This window comes from Onychomys torridus, chromosome 17, assembly GCF_903995425.1.
Source record: "Onychomys torridus chromosome 17, mOncTor1.1, whole genome shotgun sequence".
NCBI classification, from domain to species: Eukaryota; Metazoa; Chordata; class Mammalia; order Rodentia; family Cricetidae; genus Onychomys; species Onychomys torridus.
The window spans coordinates 15,839,021-15,858,140 of record NC_050459.1 but is presented as its reverse complement, the minus strand read 5'-3'; the positions used below and the strand labels follow the sequence as shown (position 1 = coordinate 15,858,140).

The following is a 19,120-nucleotide window of genomic DNA, read 5'->3' as shown; positions in this document are numbered from 1 at the left end:
ACACACACACACACACACACACACACACAGCTCTGACTAGTGGTTTACCCGTCTTTGGGCAAACCCACTGACTGTGACCTCTGTAATCATCCAGTGACTAACTCTTTCGACTCTCAACAAACCCGCTGTTCCAGCCATCAGGACGTTGGGGCGGGAGGGGGGACACGGGGACTCAGGGGGCGGGCAGCATACAAATCTGGCCCAGACCAACGATCGCAGCCCAAGCGAGGCTGCCCCCTAAGAACCTGTCCGCCACCCCCCCACACGTCCCCGCCCTCACCCCCACCCCCGCTAGCAACTCGGCATCGGGCTTGGACGAAAAGCCTCTTGCCTTGGGGCCCCAGGCCGGAAGCCTCCCCTACTTGGTCTTGGGCAGGGGAAGGGGCGGGCGCAGGCGGCAGCGGCACAGAAGATGTACGCGGGGCTCCTGGGGCTCTCTGCCCTGCTGCAGGCGGCCGAGCAAAGCGCGCGTGAGTGCGGCGCAGCCCGCGAGTACTCACCCCTCCAACACCCCTCTCCATCCCAGTGTGCGGGGCACCTCTGCCACTGCTGTCCCAGCAGGCGGCAAACACCAAAGGCCCCGGGATGCACGCACAGTAGTAGCTCCCCTCCTAGCCTGCAGAGCACTCCCGGTCCAAACCCCTCACTAATGCATGATTCCCGCCACCCATGCAGACACCCCTCCATGCATGGTATGGATCCTCTCCACACCCTAAACCCGGGCTCCTGAATTCCTGCCCGCTTCACTCCAGCCTGGGCTCTGCAAAGAGCTGAGTGAGGAGGCTGCGTGGTGTGCCAGCGCTTGGTGAGGTGCCCTGGCTCCCTGGACGCCCCGGGTTTCCTGGCTGGGGTGGCCGCTTGCTAGCCGAGCGCTGGGAGAGTGGAGGGATGATATCACAAAGGCCATTGATTTCCTTTTGGGGTTTGGGACACGGTAGAACGCTGTCTGCAGAGGACATGGGTCCTGTGGGCGGTGGAGGTGAGGCAAGATGGCCATTACTTTTCGCGCCTTTCGTGTTTGAACTTGTAACCCTTTCGGTGCTGGCGTAAAGTGCTTCCATCCACTTCCGCCACTCTCCTACAAGGATTTGTCCCTGAGGAGACTCAGCCACCCTGAACCTCCAAAGTTCCGCTTTCCCTCTTGAACACGGTACCTCTGAAATTTACCCTTAACTGGCAACGTAGTCCCTGCAGATTCCTGCCCCGATACACGCTCAGAATTCCAAAGGGCGCTAGACTGGACCCTGGAGAGGCTAGGATGCACATTGCTGTCCAAAGTGACCCAGGCACCCTAGCTTTCTAACAGGGAAGGGTTGAGTGTTTAGCAGGAATCTCCTGGAGTTAGAGCACCAGACTACCTGAGGCCGAGGAAGGAATGGCGCCAATCCCTCTGCCCATAGCTGCCAGGTTCCCCGCTGTGCCGCAGAGCAGTGGGGTTGTGTCTACAGATCCACACTCTTTGTTGATGCTGGGGAAACTCCAGCAACAGTAGTGGATGGCTGAGTGCCCTCCACTGCCACTCTCAGTAATCAGTAGTACTATTAGTTACTTGCTAATGTACAAGGTTCCATGGCCAGAGCCTGGCCAGATAGCACCGGCCTGTAATCCTAGCCACTGGAGGCTGGTGGGGGTGGACAGTTCTAGACCCAAGGGGGCTGGAGAAAGAGGTCAAAGCTGGCCTGAGCAACTTAGCAGAACATTGTCTCAAAACAAAAAGTAAAAGTGGGCTTGGAGATAGCTCAGTGGTGGAGGTCTTACCTAGCATAGACACAGCCCTGAGTTCAATCCCTAGGCTCACACATCAAAAGAAAGGACAAAGTCAGCCTCACACATAATGTGACTGAAGTCCAGCACAAGCAGCTCTGGTAGGCAGCAACAGTGTGATGAGGATGAGATCACTCCATGTTGTTGGCCCCCACATCCCTGGGCCTCCCCTAGGAGAGGGTTCACCTGTTTGAGCCCATACTAGCCATCAGGTACTTGGTTACACATGTTCTGTGTAAGCCCATGAACAACCACACACACACACACACACACACACACACACACACACACACACACACCTTGTACCTGTCTTATTTCTAGCAGGCCCTGCTGGCTCTTTGCTAATGGTAAGGACGCTGTGTCAGATTGGTTTGGGACCTGGGTTGTTTTGTTTTTTTGTGAAATGGCCCAGTGGACAAGGAGATAGGACAGGCTTAGGAAAGCTCACAGGTCCCAGGGGTATAGAGGCAGGGCATGCCATGTGGGGCCATATGGGAATACTCATTTAACCAGGAGCTAGACCTCTGGTTGGGCTTCCTCGGACAAGGCAGGCTGACCAGGGCGAACAGTTTCAGAGGATTTGGTCTCTGTGGCTAGTTTCAGTGAGCTTTGAGCTAAAGGGGGGTTTCTATTCACTTGGCCCCTGGAGATGGACTGGCTAAGGCAGAGCAGTACCATCTCCCAGGGTGCCTGGGCATAAGACAGAAGCTCTGGGCTGGCTAGTGTGCATATCCCTGGCACGTTCTTGGAAGAACACTGTGCTGTCTGCGACAGGAAGGTCTTCCGGGTGTCAGAGCATTGTGACATACAAGGACAAGCGTTTCTAAAACAGTTGCCTAACTCTGTCCTTCCCACGCCCTCCCCGTTCTCTCACCCCAGGCCTCTGCACCATCGCTTACTACTTTGCTGCAGGTCATCTCCTCTGGGGTTGGCTGACCCTCTCTGTTCTCCTGCCCGGCTTCTTGGTCCAGGCCCTGAGCTATCTGTGGTTCCAAGCAGATGGGCATCAGGGTCACTGGTGGCTGGTGTTGCTGCATCTTCTGCAGCTTGGCGTCTGGAAGCGGTAAGGACAGCCCTCTCTCTTCCGTCCCATGCCATGGGAGAACTCCCCCTGTCCTTAACACCTCAACCTTAAAGCCATGGAAGTTCAGGGCCACACCTTTGTTTGGCCTTGGCATCCTAAAGCATCTCTAACATCAGGGGGCTCCCCCTGACCTCACCAGAGACCTTTCAGATGCTTTTTCTTATCTCTAGTCAGGCTCTACATCACCCCTTAATCAACCTCTGGAGCCACATAAATGAGTCTGCTTAAAGTGTTCCATCTGACCCCTACTGCCTTAGCCCATGACAGTGGCACAGACTTAATCAACCACAAACTCGATGGTAAAGCCCACGTGATGGCATTTGCTTTATGCTTTTGTGGCAGGAAGAAGTGGCCTGGGCTCTAAGGCCAGTGGTTTGGGGGTTGTTTTTCTTTTCTTTGTATGAAAGGTTGCCAGGTATGGATCTGGTACAGGTGGTGTGCTCAGAGGCATCTCCAGAGGTGAAGTGGAGATGGAAAGCTGTGTGTTTACACGCACAGCACATTTCTGCTCTCAGCTGTCCCAGAACCCCAGAGTTGAGGGGCTTTCATAAAAGGGGAAGAACTAAGGAGCCAGACAGGTGAATCTGAAGTTCAAGTGCTTATAAATCACAGGTGATGACGGTTTGAAGGGCATCCAAGGTGCCATTGCCAAGGGCTGCTCTCTGCCGTGGGAGCATGTGCCTTCTGTGTCTACCCAAGTAGGACTCAGGTCAGAGTAGAAGGTGCTCCCAGAGGGACATCAGGTGACTGCCTCCTCTTCAGGTTCCTCCCCGGTGGACCCTTATCATATAAAGGCATCAAGAACACACATGTGCCACAGCAGTTTCTCACTAGCTGGGCCTTCCTGTCTGAGCTCAATGTTCTCTGAAACAACAGAGCTGTCACTAGCAACGGGAAGTAGTCATCTCCCAGAACTTGGGACAGCAGCCTTCTTGGAGCACGACCTGCTATCTACCCCCTCGTCTGCCTGGGCTTGTAAGAAGGCCAGAAGGCTCACTGCTGGTCAGGTGGCTGGCTGTCCAGGGTGAGACCTCAAAGACAATGGCTTATCGAACAAGTAGAGGAGCTTCAATACAAACAAGAATGTGATAGCTCAAAAACAGAATTCAGAGTAGTCTTTAGAAAGAAGCATCCCTATCTACTCTCTGGTAAATCTGCCTTCTGGGGCTCTGTAGAGACCCTGGGGACACTTGTAAACCTTCAGAGAAATGAGGCCAGAGGCTGAAGATCGGTCAAGGTCTATGGTATTTGACAGTGAACTCCCCTGAGCTCTCAACATCACTACAAAGTGACAGCATGGTTTCTGGCACATGGATAAATGAGAAGATAAGTGCAAATCCAAGATTAGGAGAAACAAAAAGGCATGTATAGCTAATTTAGAAAAGCCATTCAGGTGATTAAAAGGCAATGTATGCAGCCTGGTGTGGTGACACAAGCCTTTAATCCCCCAGCCTTTAGGATAAAAAGCCAGTAGGAACTCGGTGAGGTAGAGGCCAGCCTGAGCTACATAGTGAGTTCCACGCCTGTCTCAAAATAATAATAATAATAATAATAATAATAATAATAATAACAACAACAACAACAATATAGGAGGTGGAGAAAAGGCTCAGGAATAGAGAGCACAGGCTACTCCTAATCCCAGAACTCACATGACTTACGACATCCTCTAACTCCAGCTCCAGGGGATCTGATATCCCCTTCTGGTCTCCACAGGCGCGCGCGTGCGTGTGTGTGTGTGTGTGTGTGTGTGTGTGTGTGTGTGTGTGTGTGTATACGCGCACACAGAGAGAGAGAGAGAGAGAGAGAGAGAGAGAGAGGGAGGGAGGGAGGGAGATGGGGGGAGCTAACAGACACTCACATAAATAAAAACAAATTTTCATGAGAAACTCAAGGAAAAATAAATATTGATTTCCAGGAAGAGGTAAAGTAACACATCCGGCGGTAAAGCCAGAATGTGCAGTTTTTAGAACTGGACGGCAGATTAGGCTCTCTACTTCCTGGCAGGCAGAAGCAGCATAACAGATGCCCCTCCACAGTGTTCCAAAAACTGCAGATGAGGCCAACTGCAGTCTGCCTCCTCAGCAGGAAGCGCTGGATGTTGAAAGTGGTGAATCTCTCACTCTGGTACACAGCCTCTTCATAAACAAAGCAGGAGACAAGCCATTGAAGTTTAGGTTTGGTTTGGTTTTCATTGCAGTTTGGCAAAGCGCCTGTAGGGGGAGCCAGAACAGCTGTGTTTTGCACAATCTCGAACTTTATAAAATGAAGCCCGCCCATTAACTGACTCCAGAATGAAACGCAGACGAATGAACTACCAACAGAAAAATCAATTAAACACAAACCCCTTGAGGTAAAACCCCTTATGAAAAATGCAAGGACTGAAGACAGAAATGGATTCTGGTTTTAATTCCAAACAACACAAACTATAATGTTAAATCTTCTGTTCAAGAGAATCTGACATTAGTTACAACTCATTTTACACAATAGCAGTTTTTTTTTCCTATCTGAACATTTTGTTTCCACTCTAATACTGTGTGTATGTGTATCTCCTTCACCCTTTTTAAAGGCCTGCATATCTACTTAAAAACTCAGCCCAGGAGGATGGAAGACTGCCTAAATACTCTCCTCCTCAGCGAGCATCTTGACATAGCAATTTTTCTTTAGTGAAAAGAAAGTTGAGACAAACTTTAAGGGCGTGTAAGACCAGCTTGACACGGATAGGTGCAGATTCAATGTTTAAACACAGGTAAAGGTGCTTGTCGTCAAGCCTGACCACCTGAATTCAATCTTGGGGACTCACTTGGTGGAAAGAGTCAACTCCTAAAAGTTGTCCCCTGACTGCTACTTGTGTGCCATTGTACACACACACACACACACACACACACACACACACACACACACACACACAATAAATAGGCACATGAAGCATGTCTGTATTCAAACCTTTCACTGTTGACAGTCTCGGCTCTAACATCACCAAAAACATTAACATGTCCAAAGGATCACTCATTCCCCAAGCTGTGAGCCCAGGATAGACCATTCTAGTTGTAGTGGCAGTGTTGTTAAGAGCTGAGACCTGTCAGGTGAGGTAATTGCACTTCCAAACTTCCATTTATGGCCGATGTTGTTTTGAGAGCAACTAGAGATCTTGGGCCATCAGCTGTATGGCTCACAGTTGTGTGTGGCCTGACAGATTCAGACATACATAATTGAGTACGGTGTCTGAGACTAAGCTGGGACCAGCCAACAGCACTGGCACCATCAGGACAAAGAGAAGGGCCTGGAGCAAAGGAGCGAATCAAGCCTTCGAGAGATGGCACCAGGAACAGTCGGCACCAACAGCCAGAAACCCAGGACAGAGGAACGGGGAAGGGAGCTGAGGCACAGCATCCAGAAAAGAAGTCTGGGTGCCTTTCAGGATCTCAGAGCAAGCTCCCACTACCTGCATCTCCTTCCAGCTCCCTAGAGAGCTCCCCAGCAGCTGCCCGCTAGTCTCAGCCTGAATTCCTCCATCTCCCTGCCTGACCACAGCCTGGCAAAGCCACTCTGCTGTTTTTCTGTTCCAAAGCCTGTGTCCCCTCCCACAGATCTCTCATACTCCCTACTCTCAACTCAGCTTCATATCTACAGCTGTTCTGTTCTCTCCAGGAGACGCTCACTGACCACCTTCACCTCCCTAGTGAGGACCTGTATGCAAGACACTCAGCTGATACACTTTTCCTCCTTGATTTACACATGTAGAATGTGTGTGTGTGTGTGTGTGTGTTTGCTTTGCACAACTGAAGATCACATCTCTAAAGAACATCTTTCGTTTTTCTTAGTCTTTCTGTAGTCAAAGCCCAATAAAAATCCATGTTGAAGGAGTTGAGGATGCGGCTCAATGGTAGAACACTGACCCAACAAGCAGAAGCCCCTGGGTTCATTCCCTAGAACCAAAGGGGAAGGGGATGAACTAAAAGCGTTTGGTGGGGACTGGAGAGCAGACAGGAAGAGGAAACTAGCCATCCCATGGAGAGATGGTCTGGGATGGAAAGGAAAACTATGGCATAAAGTTTTAGTACATGTTTTTTCTGAACATTAAGTTTGTGTCAGGGAGGATGGCCTCAAAGACTCAGAAAATCAGTTCTCTCCAGGAGCGAAAACATGGAAAAGGAAACTTATTCACCCTAAACATCTTTCCTGGACCCTCAGCACCAGAAATGAAGTTGTTTCAAAGACAACGCCCCGACCTTGGGCCTGGACATGGGAATGTGGGCTTGTCATCTTTGGATCCTTAGCAAGCTGCATTGCTGACTTTCCTAGGTGACCTCCGAGGCATACCTGGCTGTGGGTCAGGAGCTGCGTTTCCGAACTCGGGCAGGGAGAGGAGGCTCACCTCACAGATGGAGCCACTGGGCACTGCTATCCACATAGCAGGTAGTGGCCCCTGGCCTCCTTGCTACAGAACATAGGCCTAGGGAGGATGTTAGGTGAGGGTAAAGCCTTACCCCTGGTAGGCTGTGAAACCCCAAGTGACACCGAAGGGCAGCTGGTATGGTGATCCAGGCTGTGTGGAAAGTGGCCCATGCCACTTCCTAGTGGACTTTCTCAAGAGGATAGCATCAGAACAGAGCACCTACTGTATGTCTGTGGGAACACAGACAAGGACATGCTGTCCTTCCTTCTGACTTTTGATTCCTGTTGCATACTAGGAAGATTACCCAGTGGTGCCTACGCTGCTGTGGCCCTGAGGCCCTGCGCAGACTAATCCTATGGATTTTTGAGACAGGCCCCTGGTCCCTTTCTAGCTGTCCCTCTTACAACCCAGCAGCCTCTTGTGCTTTGTGTGCACTGCCTTGTGTCTGCACTTGACTTGAAGAATGCTCTGAGCTTTTTCAAACTTGCTGCCCTCACCACCAACCACTTCTTGGTGATGTCTCTTTCCTCAGGGAGACTAGTTGCTGAGGTCCCACCTTGGGCCCCCAATCACAGACCACTTCCTCTAGCCACTTCCTGTCCACTTGACCATGTCAGTTGCCTCTGTCCGTGAGTCTGAATTTACAACCAAAAGCCCCAGAACCTTCCAAGGTGTGAGGGGAGGCTCCAGTTGTCCTCACATCCCTCATTTCTGAAAACAAAACGTATATTCTCCCCTGCCAGTCAAGCAGCTGCGAGCAGGCTTCCTTCTGTTCCATGTTGGTGTCACCACATCCAAGAGTTTGAGCGTCAAGTCTTAGAGCCATCTGTAAACTCCTCTCCACCCTGCTCAGCCAAGTCCTCCTCTGCAAACTCCAACTTTCCCTGCATTCACTTCTATTCCCAACACCAAACCTTCAACAATGACTGCTTGAGTACTGCATTAGCATTCATGTCTGCTGTGCATACACACACACACACACACACACACACACACATATATATATATATATATATATATATATATATATATATATATACACATATACACACACACACACACACACAGTATACATGTATTTGTGTGATCCATGTATGGACATGTACACATGTGATATGCACTGTATGTGTGTTCTGTGTGCATGTGCACATGAGCATGTGTGGGCATATATATCTTGAGAATGCCTCATATGTCCATATGAAAGGTCGGTGTCTGCACAGCTGATTTTATGATCTGTCATGATGTCTTTGCTCTCTGTAGGCACTGGGACTCTGCGGCAGCCGCTCTGTGGAGGGGAAAGGAGGCTCCCTGCTTGGGACAACTGCACTTGCAGGAGGCTGACCTGTCAGCTCTCAGGCTCCTGGAGGCTCTGCTCCAGACAGGGCCCCACCTCTTGCTTCAGATGTATGTGTTCCTAGCCTCTGACTTCACTGATATTGTGCCAGGTGGGTACCTTTCACCATGGACTCACACCAGCTGCTTCCCAGATGGCAGGAACATGTGCTTGACCTTGTTGGACCCGGTGTCCTCTCTAGGATTCTCCTATTTGGGAGACCAGGAAAACCTCATGATCACTAACACAAATGATGATTACAAATGGCTTTTGCTCATGGTCATGAAGTCACAGAGAATTGGTTTCTTGGGGGTAAAATAACTAAAGTCAATCCTTAAGACAAAAGTTGTGCAGAGAGGAGATAACCTTTAAACTCCCTTGGGAGGTCTACTTCTCAGGGAGTCCTCCACATGTCCATCTCTCCTGGGTCCAGCCTGTCACAGTAGAGCTGACACCAGAAGCATAGCTCAGTCTCCTGCAGATGTGTTCCCAGCATCCAATCCAGTCAGGGCACCTCACTATTTCCTGCTCTCCCTCCCCCCTCTTCCCCCACCCCCCCACCCCCCTCCACCACCACCCCTGCCTTCCATTTGAGTATCCAAACTTAAAACAGAAGGTCTGGATACTCAGATGTGCCTGCTCATCCCACCACTCTTCCATCAAAACTCCTTCATGTGAGGAACAAATACTTGTAATGCGCCGTGGCTGGGATCCGCATGTCATCCCACATCCTTTTAACCATAGTTTAACCTAGAGGCCGTAGAAGCCAAATGGCTGAGACATTCTTAAAGGGCATCAAGGAGAAAGGCATCTCTGGCACCGGGCAGTGGAGCCATGTCTTGCCTCCCCTTGCTTCCATGTAAATGTGTGTCTGTATACCATTGCCGGCTTACCCACCACCAAGGGGCTTGGTTAATACTGCTTCACCATTGGGCTAGTTTTTAATAAGAAATTGGTTGTTCCCAGGAAGGGATGGGGGGGCATCTCCATGTGTGCTTCGGAGCCTGTAGGGAGCTCTGTCTGTTCAATCCTCCAGGCATCAGCACCCTACTTTCCTGGTCTTCACTGTCCTGGGCCCTTGTGTCATACAACCGTTTCCTGGGCATCAAGAAGCCAGGCCACCGCACGATATGGGCTGCTCTCCTATGCCAGCAGCTCTGGCGGATGGGGATGTTGGGAGCCCGTGTGCTGAGCCTGGTTCTGTTCTGCAGAGTTTACCGTGTTTGGGTGTTGGTGGTTGGAGGTAAGTGGGGCTTCTCTTCTGTTCATAAAGCCTTAACAGGAATGGTTCACGATCCTCTGTCCTAGATCTGCAGCTAGCTGGGTTCGGCAGAGGATCTTATGCAGACAGTAGAAAGCAGATCTCTGTGTTCCCAGGAGATCTCAGCAGGCTGGAGGCACAGATGTGGCTTCTTTCTTCAGCAAAGTAACCTGGACTCATTCTTGATACTGACAATTCCAAGAAAGAGGAAGTAGAAATATCCAGACCTCTTAACCCTAGAATACCCACAGCATGGCTTCTGCTATGCTCTGCCATTCAAACAGTCCTTAGTAGCGCAGACCCATAAACATGGAGGTCCAGACCCTAGCTCCCAAGAGTGTGCATTCATGGGGGTAGCGCATGCTGACTCTTTGGATACACCACCATAGAAATCCCAGCATCGAAAGTTCCAGCTAGAGCTGGAAACCACAGTCCTCAGGAGACTTTTGTGGAGCACATGCTTTCCTGTAGAAAGTCATTGCTCACACAAGAGGGAGGTCCAGGTTCCACCTGATCCTGTGTGAAACTCTGCCATATATATGTGTGTGTGTGTGTGTGTGTGTGTGTGTGTGTGTGTGTGTGTGTGTGTGTGTATGCTGTTTAGAGCTTCCATAAGCACCCTGTTCCCTTTGGTTTTTCTGGATACTTTGTTTAAAACAGGAAGTCCCCACTGAACCCCAACCTTCTCTTAGCCAGCAGCACAGATATGAATGTGAGGACCGAGAGTCTGTCTAGCCCTTCAGACTCCTGAATGGGGCCTGTGTGTCCTTGCCAAGGACAGCAGTGTCCTCTGGTCATCAGTGAATACACTCTGCAAGAGGGAACAGTGTACTCTTGTTTTAAGAGAACCAAGAACATTGAGAAATAGCTGGCCCATGTACCCAGAGCAAACATTTAATACAGTTATTGGCAGAAAAGAACATTTTTTTTGGAAAAGAAAAAAAAGTTGTGTTCTTACAGAGAAATTAACTACATTTTATTCATTATTTTCAAATTCAGCTTATGCTCCAGATGAGGCTATTCATCTTAAAATATAGGAGTAAAACATGGAGTTCTCTTTGGGTCTGGAGGGTTGGGGCTTGTAGAGCAACAGGGTAAAGAGAGTAGAGAGTTTTATAACTACATCTTTAGATGCTTTCTGGAAGCAGAAGCGCGTCCATATATAAGGCCTGAGGCACATCACCGAAGCCAGTGTATTTTCTCAATGGCAAACTAGGTCAAATGCCCCCTGTGAGGCTCAGAGAGGCAGACATGCAAAGACGGAATGGGTACCTTAACTGGGCCCCTCAGTTCTCTTCTGGCTGTGGAGGCTGTCTTCTGGGATGTTCAATGTCAACCTTATCCCCTTCCTGTGGCCTCACTGAGCATCGACTTCCACCCCTTACCCTCTCCAGGCGCTCACTGGCTGGTGATGACCTTCTGGCTTGTAGCCCAGCAGAGCGACATCGTGGAAAGCACCTGCCACTGGAGGCTGTTCAACCTGCTGGTGGGGGCCGTGTACATCCTCTGCTACATCAACTTCTGGGACAGCCCTTCCAGAAGCAGAATGGCCAGCTTCTACTTGGCAAGTGTTTTTCTTTAAGCCTGATTTTTACATTCCCTAGAGCATATGGGGGGAGGTGCACATAAGCATGTGTGTACCTGTCCATCTGTTAAAGAAGGAATATCAGGGGCTGGGGAATCAGCTCAGTGGGTAAGAGTGTTTATTATGCATGCATTTAGACCCACGTTCAAATTCTCAGCAACCAAATGCCTGTGACCTTAGCACTGCGGGGAGGAGGTGATACAGGCAGATCCAAGACCTTACTGGACAGCCTTGCCAAAATGCCAAGCTTCCGGTTTTGTGAGAGACCCTGTGTCTCAGGCAATAAGGTAGAGTTATAGTAGAAGACACTAGATCTCCTCCTCTGCCTTCCACATGCCTGCACATTGTGTGTGTATGTGCTGTGAATGCACCACAGTACACACACACACACACACACACAGGAACAGCCTAGCATAAGGAGAAGTTGTAGACCGTGATTACACACTTTGAAAGTAACCTGACATCCAACCATTGCCGTATCATCAGGAGCTTCAGGTGCAGCCAACCCAACAGACTTCACTGGCAGATGTGCTTGGGGATTTTTCCAAAGTGGAGATTCCCAGGCCCTTCCCCATGAGGCCTGGGAATTTTTGTTTTGGAGAAAGCTTTACACAGCATTGCTGGTCTACTTCCTTTGGAAGTTTAATGCCTGGGCTCACTTTCTCCTTTTTCAAAAGTGGAACAGCTCTGGAAAATGTGGCTTCACCCATGAGGGACTTATTCATCTCCACATACACACAGCCTAAAATACGTTAGAAATGAACTTGTAGCCAGTGTTTTCAGAAAAGTGATGCTATCAGGGTCCCAGAGAAACGCAAGGGCCAGGCGAGGACAGAGGCTTGGTAGCCAGGGGAATGGATGTGGCCTTCGAGCAGTGAGAGAAGTCTGCCTGAAAAGAGGCTTGGAGGAGTCAGGGCATTGCAGGCAAAGCTGCCAAGGCAGCATAAGTACCACAGAGCACGGAGGAGTCTGGTTGGTACTTCCAGAGACAATGCCAGAGGTAGTGAAAGACAAGGAGAGTCTCTGTCTGTAGTGATAGGACTGAATTCTGAGTTGTACAGAGGTGGGGGGAATTCTTAGAAGGAAAAGGAAAGAGGAGAGAAGGGGTAGTGCAGAGGCTAAGGTCGAGTCAGAGAAATGGAAATGTGTAGGAAATAAGGGAGGTGGTTAGTGACTGTCCCATCTGGTGTGTTAACTGGAGTTGTTGAGAGCAGGAAGACATGACCAGTATCTTTATGAATGGCGGGAGAGAAGGGTCACTTGAGTTAGAGAATAAGGTGCTCCCAGGCTGGGAGAGTGACCTCCTTGAATGTTTGTATTTCACAAAGGTGTTCTCAAGTCCTTAAGGTGGCAGTTGTGAGGGTGGGGTGGGAGACTCATCTCTGAAGGACAGAGGATGAATTCACAGTGGCAAGCTCTCCGGTGTGTCTGCTGTGAGAGGCGAGGGCTCTAGTTATCCCTCGTCATGTTTGGTCTAGAACAAGGGGTGACTGCTCCCGGCAGCATTGAGCTTTCTCAGGCAGGAAGTTCAAGGAGCTGCTGTCAGATCCTGGGGGTGTGGTTGAGCTGATAGAACCTGTGTCAGCATCTGTCAGCTGTCCCCGTGTGGGAATGGATAGAATCCCTTGTGCCGAAGGGCTGTCATCCTCCCTGTACTTCCTTTATGTCTGTCCTTCTGTGGACGTTGTCATGAACCACACCAGCAAACCTCCCTTAGGAGAAGCGATCTCACTGGGGCCTCCGTCCTGCGTAGAGGAGGCACCTGGGCTTGTGAACCCCAACAGGTGCTAAGGACAGAAGAGAGGAGCTTCAGGTAGCAGGGCATGGAGCTGTGTGGCCCAGGTATGGTGACTCTCTCTTGACCCTGCAGGTCATGCTGCTGGAGAACTCCATCCTCTTACTATTGGCCACTGACTTCCTGCAGGGGAACAACCTATGGACTGTGGTGGGAGTCTTGTCTGGATTTCTGATTGGTGAGACTTAATGAGCCTTCTTAGCTACAATTCCTCCATGACTTGTACTTGTATTTTACTTTATTTTTATTCTTTTTGTTTTCATGTGTGGTATGTATGCATGTATGTGCACATGTTCACATGTGTGGGGATGCACATGTGTGATGTGTATGCAGATGCTCAGACATGTGAAGTCCTGAAATTGATCCCAGATGTCTCCCTTAACCCCTTATTGAGACAGGATTTCTCACTGAACCTAGAGCTCACTAATTCCTAATAGTCTAGCTAGCCATCTTGCCCTGGGCATTCCCCTGCCTCTGCCTCCCAAGTGCTGGGATTACAGGCAGCCGCCATCTCTGCCCAGCTTTTGTGTAAGTTTCCAAGCATTCACACTTATGCAGCAAGTGTTCAATCCACTGAGTTCAACCCAATGAGCTCTCTCCTCAGCCACAACATGCTTTTCTATTTGTTTGGTTAGTTTGTTGGTTTTTCAAGACACAGTTTCTCTGTGTAGCCCTGGTTGTCCTGGAACTCAGAACTCTGTAGACCAGGCTGGCCTTGAACTCAGAACTCAGAGATCCACCTGCTTCTGCCCCTGGAGTGCTGGGATCAAAGGTGTGCACCATCACTGCCTGGCTACAACTTGTATTTTTAAAATGAGCTGAAAAGACAGGAAAGAGTTTAGGAGCAGTGAGCAGGGGATGGGACCCAGGCTGTGGGTAAGGAGGCTGCCATCTGCAGCCTGAGACTCTGAGCTTAGCTTTGTCTAACTGACTAGACTTCTGGGAGCCTCAAACAAAGGTAGGAGCAGCACATCTGTCCAAAATGCTGCCCATAAGTTGAGTAGAAGATGATGATTTCTAAGCTGCACGTGTATGTGTGTGTGTGAGAGAGAGAGATACATACATACATACAGACAGACAGACAGACAGACAGACAATTGAAAGCCTAGGACAGCCAGTATCCAGGCAAGAGTAAAAGTCAGCCTATGTGCTCTTGGCCTGTGCCCAGTCTCTCCCTGTGAAGAGGGGCTCCATTGGGATATGATGTGATGGTCTTCACAGGTGAAAGTCTTAACCATTCATTTGGGGTTTTCTAGTTCCCAGGTGGTATGACCACTTCCAGGAAGCACAGTAGGCAGAAAGTAAAACTATCTGTCCCCTCATCTCAGAAGGGGCTGAGCTGCGTCATGCTTTTCCTTTGCCTAACAGCAGGTGGCGCTGGATACATCTCTGGCTTTCCTTTGGGCCTCTAGGGAACCCCCAGTAGGAAAGGAAGTGTGTGTCAAAAGAAGGAAGAGAAACAACAGAACTATGAGTCAGTCCATAAACCCAGGGCATTATAGAAAATTATATTTGATACCTGCTTGAAGTCACATCAGATTATGTTATTGCCAGACATGATGGCTCATTTCTATAAATCCAGTGCTTGGGAGCCTTAGTGTTGATATGAGTTCCAAGCCATCATGGCCTACAGAGTGAATTTGAGGCAAGCCTGGGTTAAGTAGAAAATCCCTATTTTAAAAATCCAAGAAGCAGTTCACAGGTAGAGGGACTGTTTAACATTCAAGAATCCCTGAGTCAATGCCCAACACTACTGTAAGTGAACTATAGCCAGGCAGTGGTGCATGCCTTTAATTCCAGCACTTAGGAGGCAAAGGCAGGCTGATTTATGTGAGTTCGAAGCCAGCCTCATTTGCAGAGTGAGTTCCTCCTGTGGGATGGTCTGTATGCTGTGAATATGTTGCTCTGGTTGGTTGATAAATAAAATGCTGATTGGCCAGTTGCAAGGCAGGAAGTATAGGTGGGATAAGCAGACAAGGAGAATTCTGGGAGGGAAAGACAGAACTGAGAAGGAGACAATAGTCCACTGTCCAGGGAGCAGCAGGTAATGGCTCACAGGTAAAGCCATGGAACACGTGGTGACATATAGATTAACAGAAATGGGCTGAGTTTAAGTGTAAAAGCTAGTTAGTGGTAGGCCTGAGCTAATGGCTGAGCAGTTTTAATTAACACAAGACTCTGTGTGTTTACCTGAGTCTGAGAGGCAGTGGACCAGGTGAGACACAGGAAAACTTCAGCTACAAGTTTCAGGACAGTCAAGGCTACACTGAGAAACCTTGTCTCAAAAACCAAAAGACAAGAAACATCAAAAACAAAATAATGAACTATATAAGCCAAATATGATGGTTTATGCCTGCAATCCTAACACTTAGCTGAGTCAGGATTGACACAAATTTGAGGCCAGCCAAGGCTATGCAGCAAGGCTTCATCTCAAGAAAACAAGTAATTTTTTTGTTTTTTGTTTGTTTGTTTGATTGGTTGGTTTGGATTTTCAAGACAGGGTTTATCTGTGTAGCCCTGGCTGTCCTGGAACTCACTCTGTAGAAAAGCGCCTTGAACTCAGAAAATAAGTAATTTTTAAAAAGAAAAGTTTTAAGCCATGTGATGGTGATGCACACCTTTAATCTCAACACTTGGGAGGCAAGGACAGGCCTCTGTGAGTTTGATGCCAGCTTCATCTACAGTGTGAGTTTTAGGAACAACCAGGGCTACAAAAAGACACCCTGTCTCAAAAAAAAAAAAAATTTAAAAAGGAGAAAAGAAGGAAGGAGGGAATGAGGAAAGTTGGGAGAAAGGAAAAAAAGAAAGAGAGAGAGAGAAGAAGGAAGGAAGGAAGGAAGGAAGGAAGGAAGAAAAAAAGAAGAAAGAAGAGAAGAGAAGGAAAATTATAGAAGCTGGAAAGATGGCTCAGTAGTCAAGAACATTGGCAACTCCTCCATATAATCTGGATTTGATTCCCAGCACACACTTGGAGGCTTTTAAGTGTCAGGAATTCCAGTTCTAGGGAACTTGATGGCCGCTTTGCAGCACCAGGCAGGCATGTGGGTACCCCGATATACATGCAGGCAAAACACATGTACATAAAATATTATTTTTGAAAGAATTCTAGTTCCAAAAACACAGGCTTGAAACTGTTCCTGCCCAAATCCTGTTTCCTTCTTTCCCTGAAGAAACATGTATTTAGTGCCTACTGCCTGCCAGCCTGGAGCTAAGCCAAGAGTCCAGCAGGTGGCAGGATCCCTCAGAAAATCTGTGCACTCAGTATCCCTGCCTGCGGCAGATCCTGCTGCCTAGCTGGCCTCTCCCGGGTCGGTAAGGCAGCATAGGTCAATGGCTTGCTGCTCTTTCCTGGCCTTGGCGAGACTTTCTGCAAAAGATGTGTGACTGCATACCACTTGGGCTTGGTGAGACTCCAAGGCATTGTATAGAAACTAGCTTGTGAGCTGTGTCCAACACAGAGATGACAGGAGTACATAGGCATGCTGGTCCTTGTCCCCACATCCAATCCTACCACAAACCAGTGCCCTGCCCTGAGCCTGCCCTTGTCCTCAGAGACACTGAGGGTCTAAGGGCAGTGTCCTTTGGTTCCTCCTGTCACATTGCCATCTCCCGGCGCTTTCAGCCTCCTCCTCACACTTCAGTCCCATCTCCTGAATCTCTAACAAGCACCCTTAACCCAGGCACTTTCTCCAGTGCGACAGGAAACTGGAAATAACGTGGGTGGCTTACTGGAATGCTCTGCTAAAGAGATTATTGCAACAGTCAACACTTCTGATGGACACAGATGAAGTTGACAACAACGTGATTAAGATGTTTATGCACAAAGGAAGTGTTGTTGTTCATGGAAATGCCTTGATAGGGGCTTTTGAGGAGCATTGCCTGACCTCTGCTTCGGGCTCTTGTTTTCAAGGCTGCTTTCTTACCTCCTGCCGCCCCCGGCTTTGGCCTCTGTCCACACTGTGCCGGTGGTGGGATTCTGAAGGTTAGGAGATTACTACCATGCCTCTGGTGCTCACATGCAGGCACACATTTGCACATAGCTTGAGTGGTCGATGGCAGATGCCCCCCAGGAAGAAGGCTGAGACTCAACAGGCATGAAGCCATGTTGTACACTTTTTTAGGTTCAGAAACATTTGTAGCGGTTAGACACTGGGACCTATTTAAAACTCCCCCTGAACAATATCCAGTTCTGAATCTCCACAGAGTCTTACTGTGGGTCAAAATGATATGGCTCCCTTCAAAGTAGCCACTGAGCCTGTCACTCAGGAGGATATAGGGTGTCCCGGAATATAACCTCATGCTCTCCTTTCTGTTTTCTTTCTCAGGCAGCGTCTCACTGGTTATTTATTATAGCCTGCTACATCCAAAATCCCCAGACATCCAGCAGAACTTCATGAGGAAATGCTGCGGCCCCACAGAGAATGACAGAGCTGAATCAGAGCCTTCTCCCAGGGCCATGGTTCCAGCAGGGGAGAGGCCAGAAAGCTCAAGCTGGTGCCAAGAGGAAAGCCATGAGCTAACCAGTCTCGATAAGGCCCCCAGCCCAGAGCAGAATACTACAGAGGTAGGGCTGGGGGACCAGAGATCGGGGGAGTATTCCTTCTTCAATCACCACCACTGGCTGTTGGTGAAACTTGCTCTCAAGACCGGAAATGTATCTAAGATCAACGCAGCCCTCGGAGGGGACAGCCCTGGCTGCTCCTGTCCCCCTGTGTTGGGGGAGAGTCAACACTGTAATCTGCAGAGGAAGCCCCTGTTTTCCCAGCAAGACCTCCCATCCTCCCCTGGCGACCCTTCAACCTTGGAGAAAGGCCCTGAGGACGCAGGTGCTCCGAGAGCAGAGATGGAGTCATTGGAAACTTCAAGCTTTGTCTCCTTTGCCAGCGAGCATGAGAACAGTTCAACAGCCCAGAAGCCACCAGCTGCACAGGAGGGGGACAGCCCAGAGGACAGGACTGAGCCCGACCTTGAAGCTCGGGAGAAGGATACAGATGGGCCTCTGAAAAGGGAGGAAGGACAGGCGAGCACAACACTGTACTTCAGTACCACCATGGACAGGACCACGTCCTCCTACCAAAAGGGCAGCCCAGTGGCTCTGCGGGCATCCCACTCGGGGACACTGAGAGAGAGCAGGCCTGTGCAGCCTGATTTGCCTCAAGCAGTCACTAAGCCCTTTCCTGTTACCATGGCCAACATTAGTCCCATTCCAGGCAGAGTCTCGGGCAGAAACTTCTGCCCCAGTGTAGGCCTCCCTGGAGGAGCCCCAGATAGTTCAGAGTGTGAGGAGTGGAGGGAGCCTGCCAAGGACCTCAGTCTACAGAGGGCGTTGCCAGTGATGAGACCTGCTGAAGAGCCCTGCTTCACGTCTACCCCTAAGTCGGAGTCTATCCAGAGGGACTATAGTTTCAGGGACAGGAAGAAACAGGAGGTGAGTTTTTTCATCTGACCTTAGCCATGGTGGAACGGGTCAACACATCAGACTGGATGTTCAGCGTCATGGAAAGAGAAACTCCACGCCTGACACCTGTGTCCTTCCACTTCTGATCTCTACCCACATATTTGGAAAGATGAGGGAAAAGGATTGGATGATGTCTAAAATCTCCCCTACACATCGCACATGGTACTTATGCACAGAGGAGATTCCAGTGACACGGGGAGAGGTAAAGGGACTTCCGGTTCCTTTCATGAGTCCAGTTCCATCCTGGATACTTTATCATTAGCTGTTCTTCACATGGGATAGTCATGAATCACTTTTTTAAAAATGCTTTGGGGGCTGGAGATTTGGTTCAGCAGTTAAGTCATGCTCTTCCAGAGGACCCAGGTTCAATTCCATGGCAACTCATGACCGCCTGTGACTCCAGTCCCAGGGTAAACGATACTCTCGTCTGGTCTCTGTGGACAC

The 19,120-nt window shown here is 49.5% G+C and overlaps 1 protein-coding gene across 1 annotated transcript; it reads left to right on the top strand.

The window, feature by feature from the left end:
* Positions 1-412: 412 nt before the first annotated feature.
* Xkr5 (XK related 5) lies at positions 413-18,979 on the top strand. Its single transcript, XM_036166857.1, has 7 exons — positions 413-470; positions 2,644-2,827; positions 8,505-8,689; positions 9,614-9,820; positions 11,233-11,402; positions 13,294-13,396; positions 17,544-18,979. The coding sequence occupies exons 1-7, from the start codon at positions 413-415 to the stop codon at positions 18,662-18,664; spliced, it is 2,028 nt and encodes a 675-aa protein (XP_036022750.1). The 3' UTR covers positions 18,665-18,979.
* The last annotated feature ends 141 nt before the right edge of the window (positions 18,980-19,120 follow it).

Excerpts from the sequence above, each read along its gene's own strand:
- Xkr5 (XM_036166857.1), top strand. The coding sequence starts at position 413 with ATGTACGCGGGGCTCCTGGGGCTCTCTGCCCTGCTGCAGGCGGCCGAG. Across the intron at positions 11,403-13,293 it reads GAATGGCCAGCTTCTACTTG|GTCATGCTGCTGGAGAACTC; the intron begins GCAAGTGTTTTT and ends TTGACCCTGCAG. Across the intron at positions 13,397-17,543 it reads CTTGTCTGGATTTCTGATTG|GCAGCGTCTCACTGGTTATT; the intron begins GTGAGACTTAAT and ends TTTCTTTCTCAG.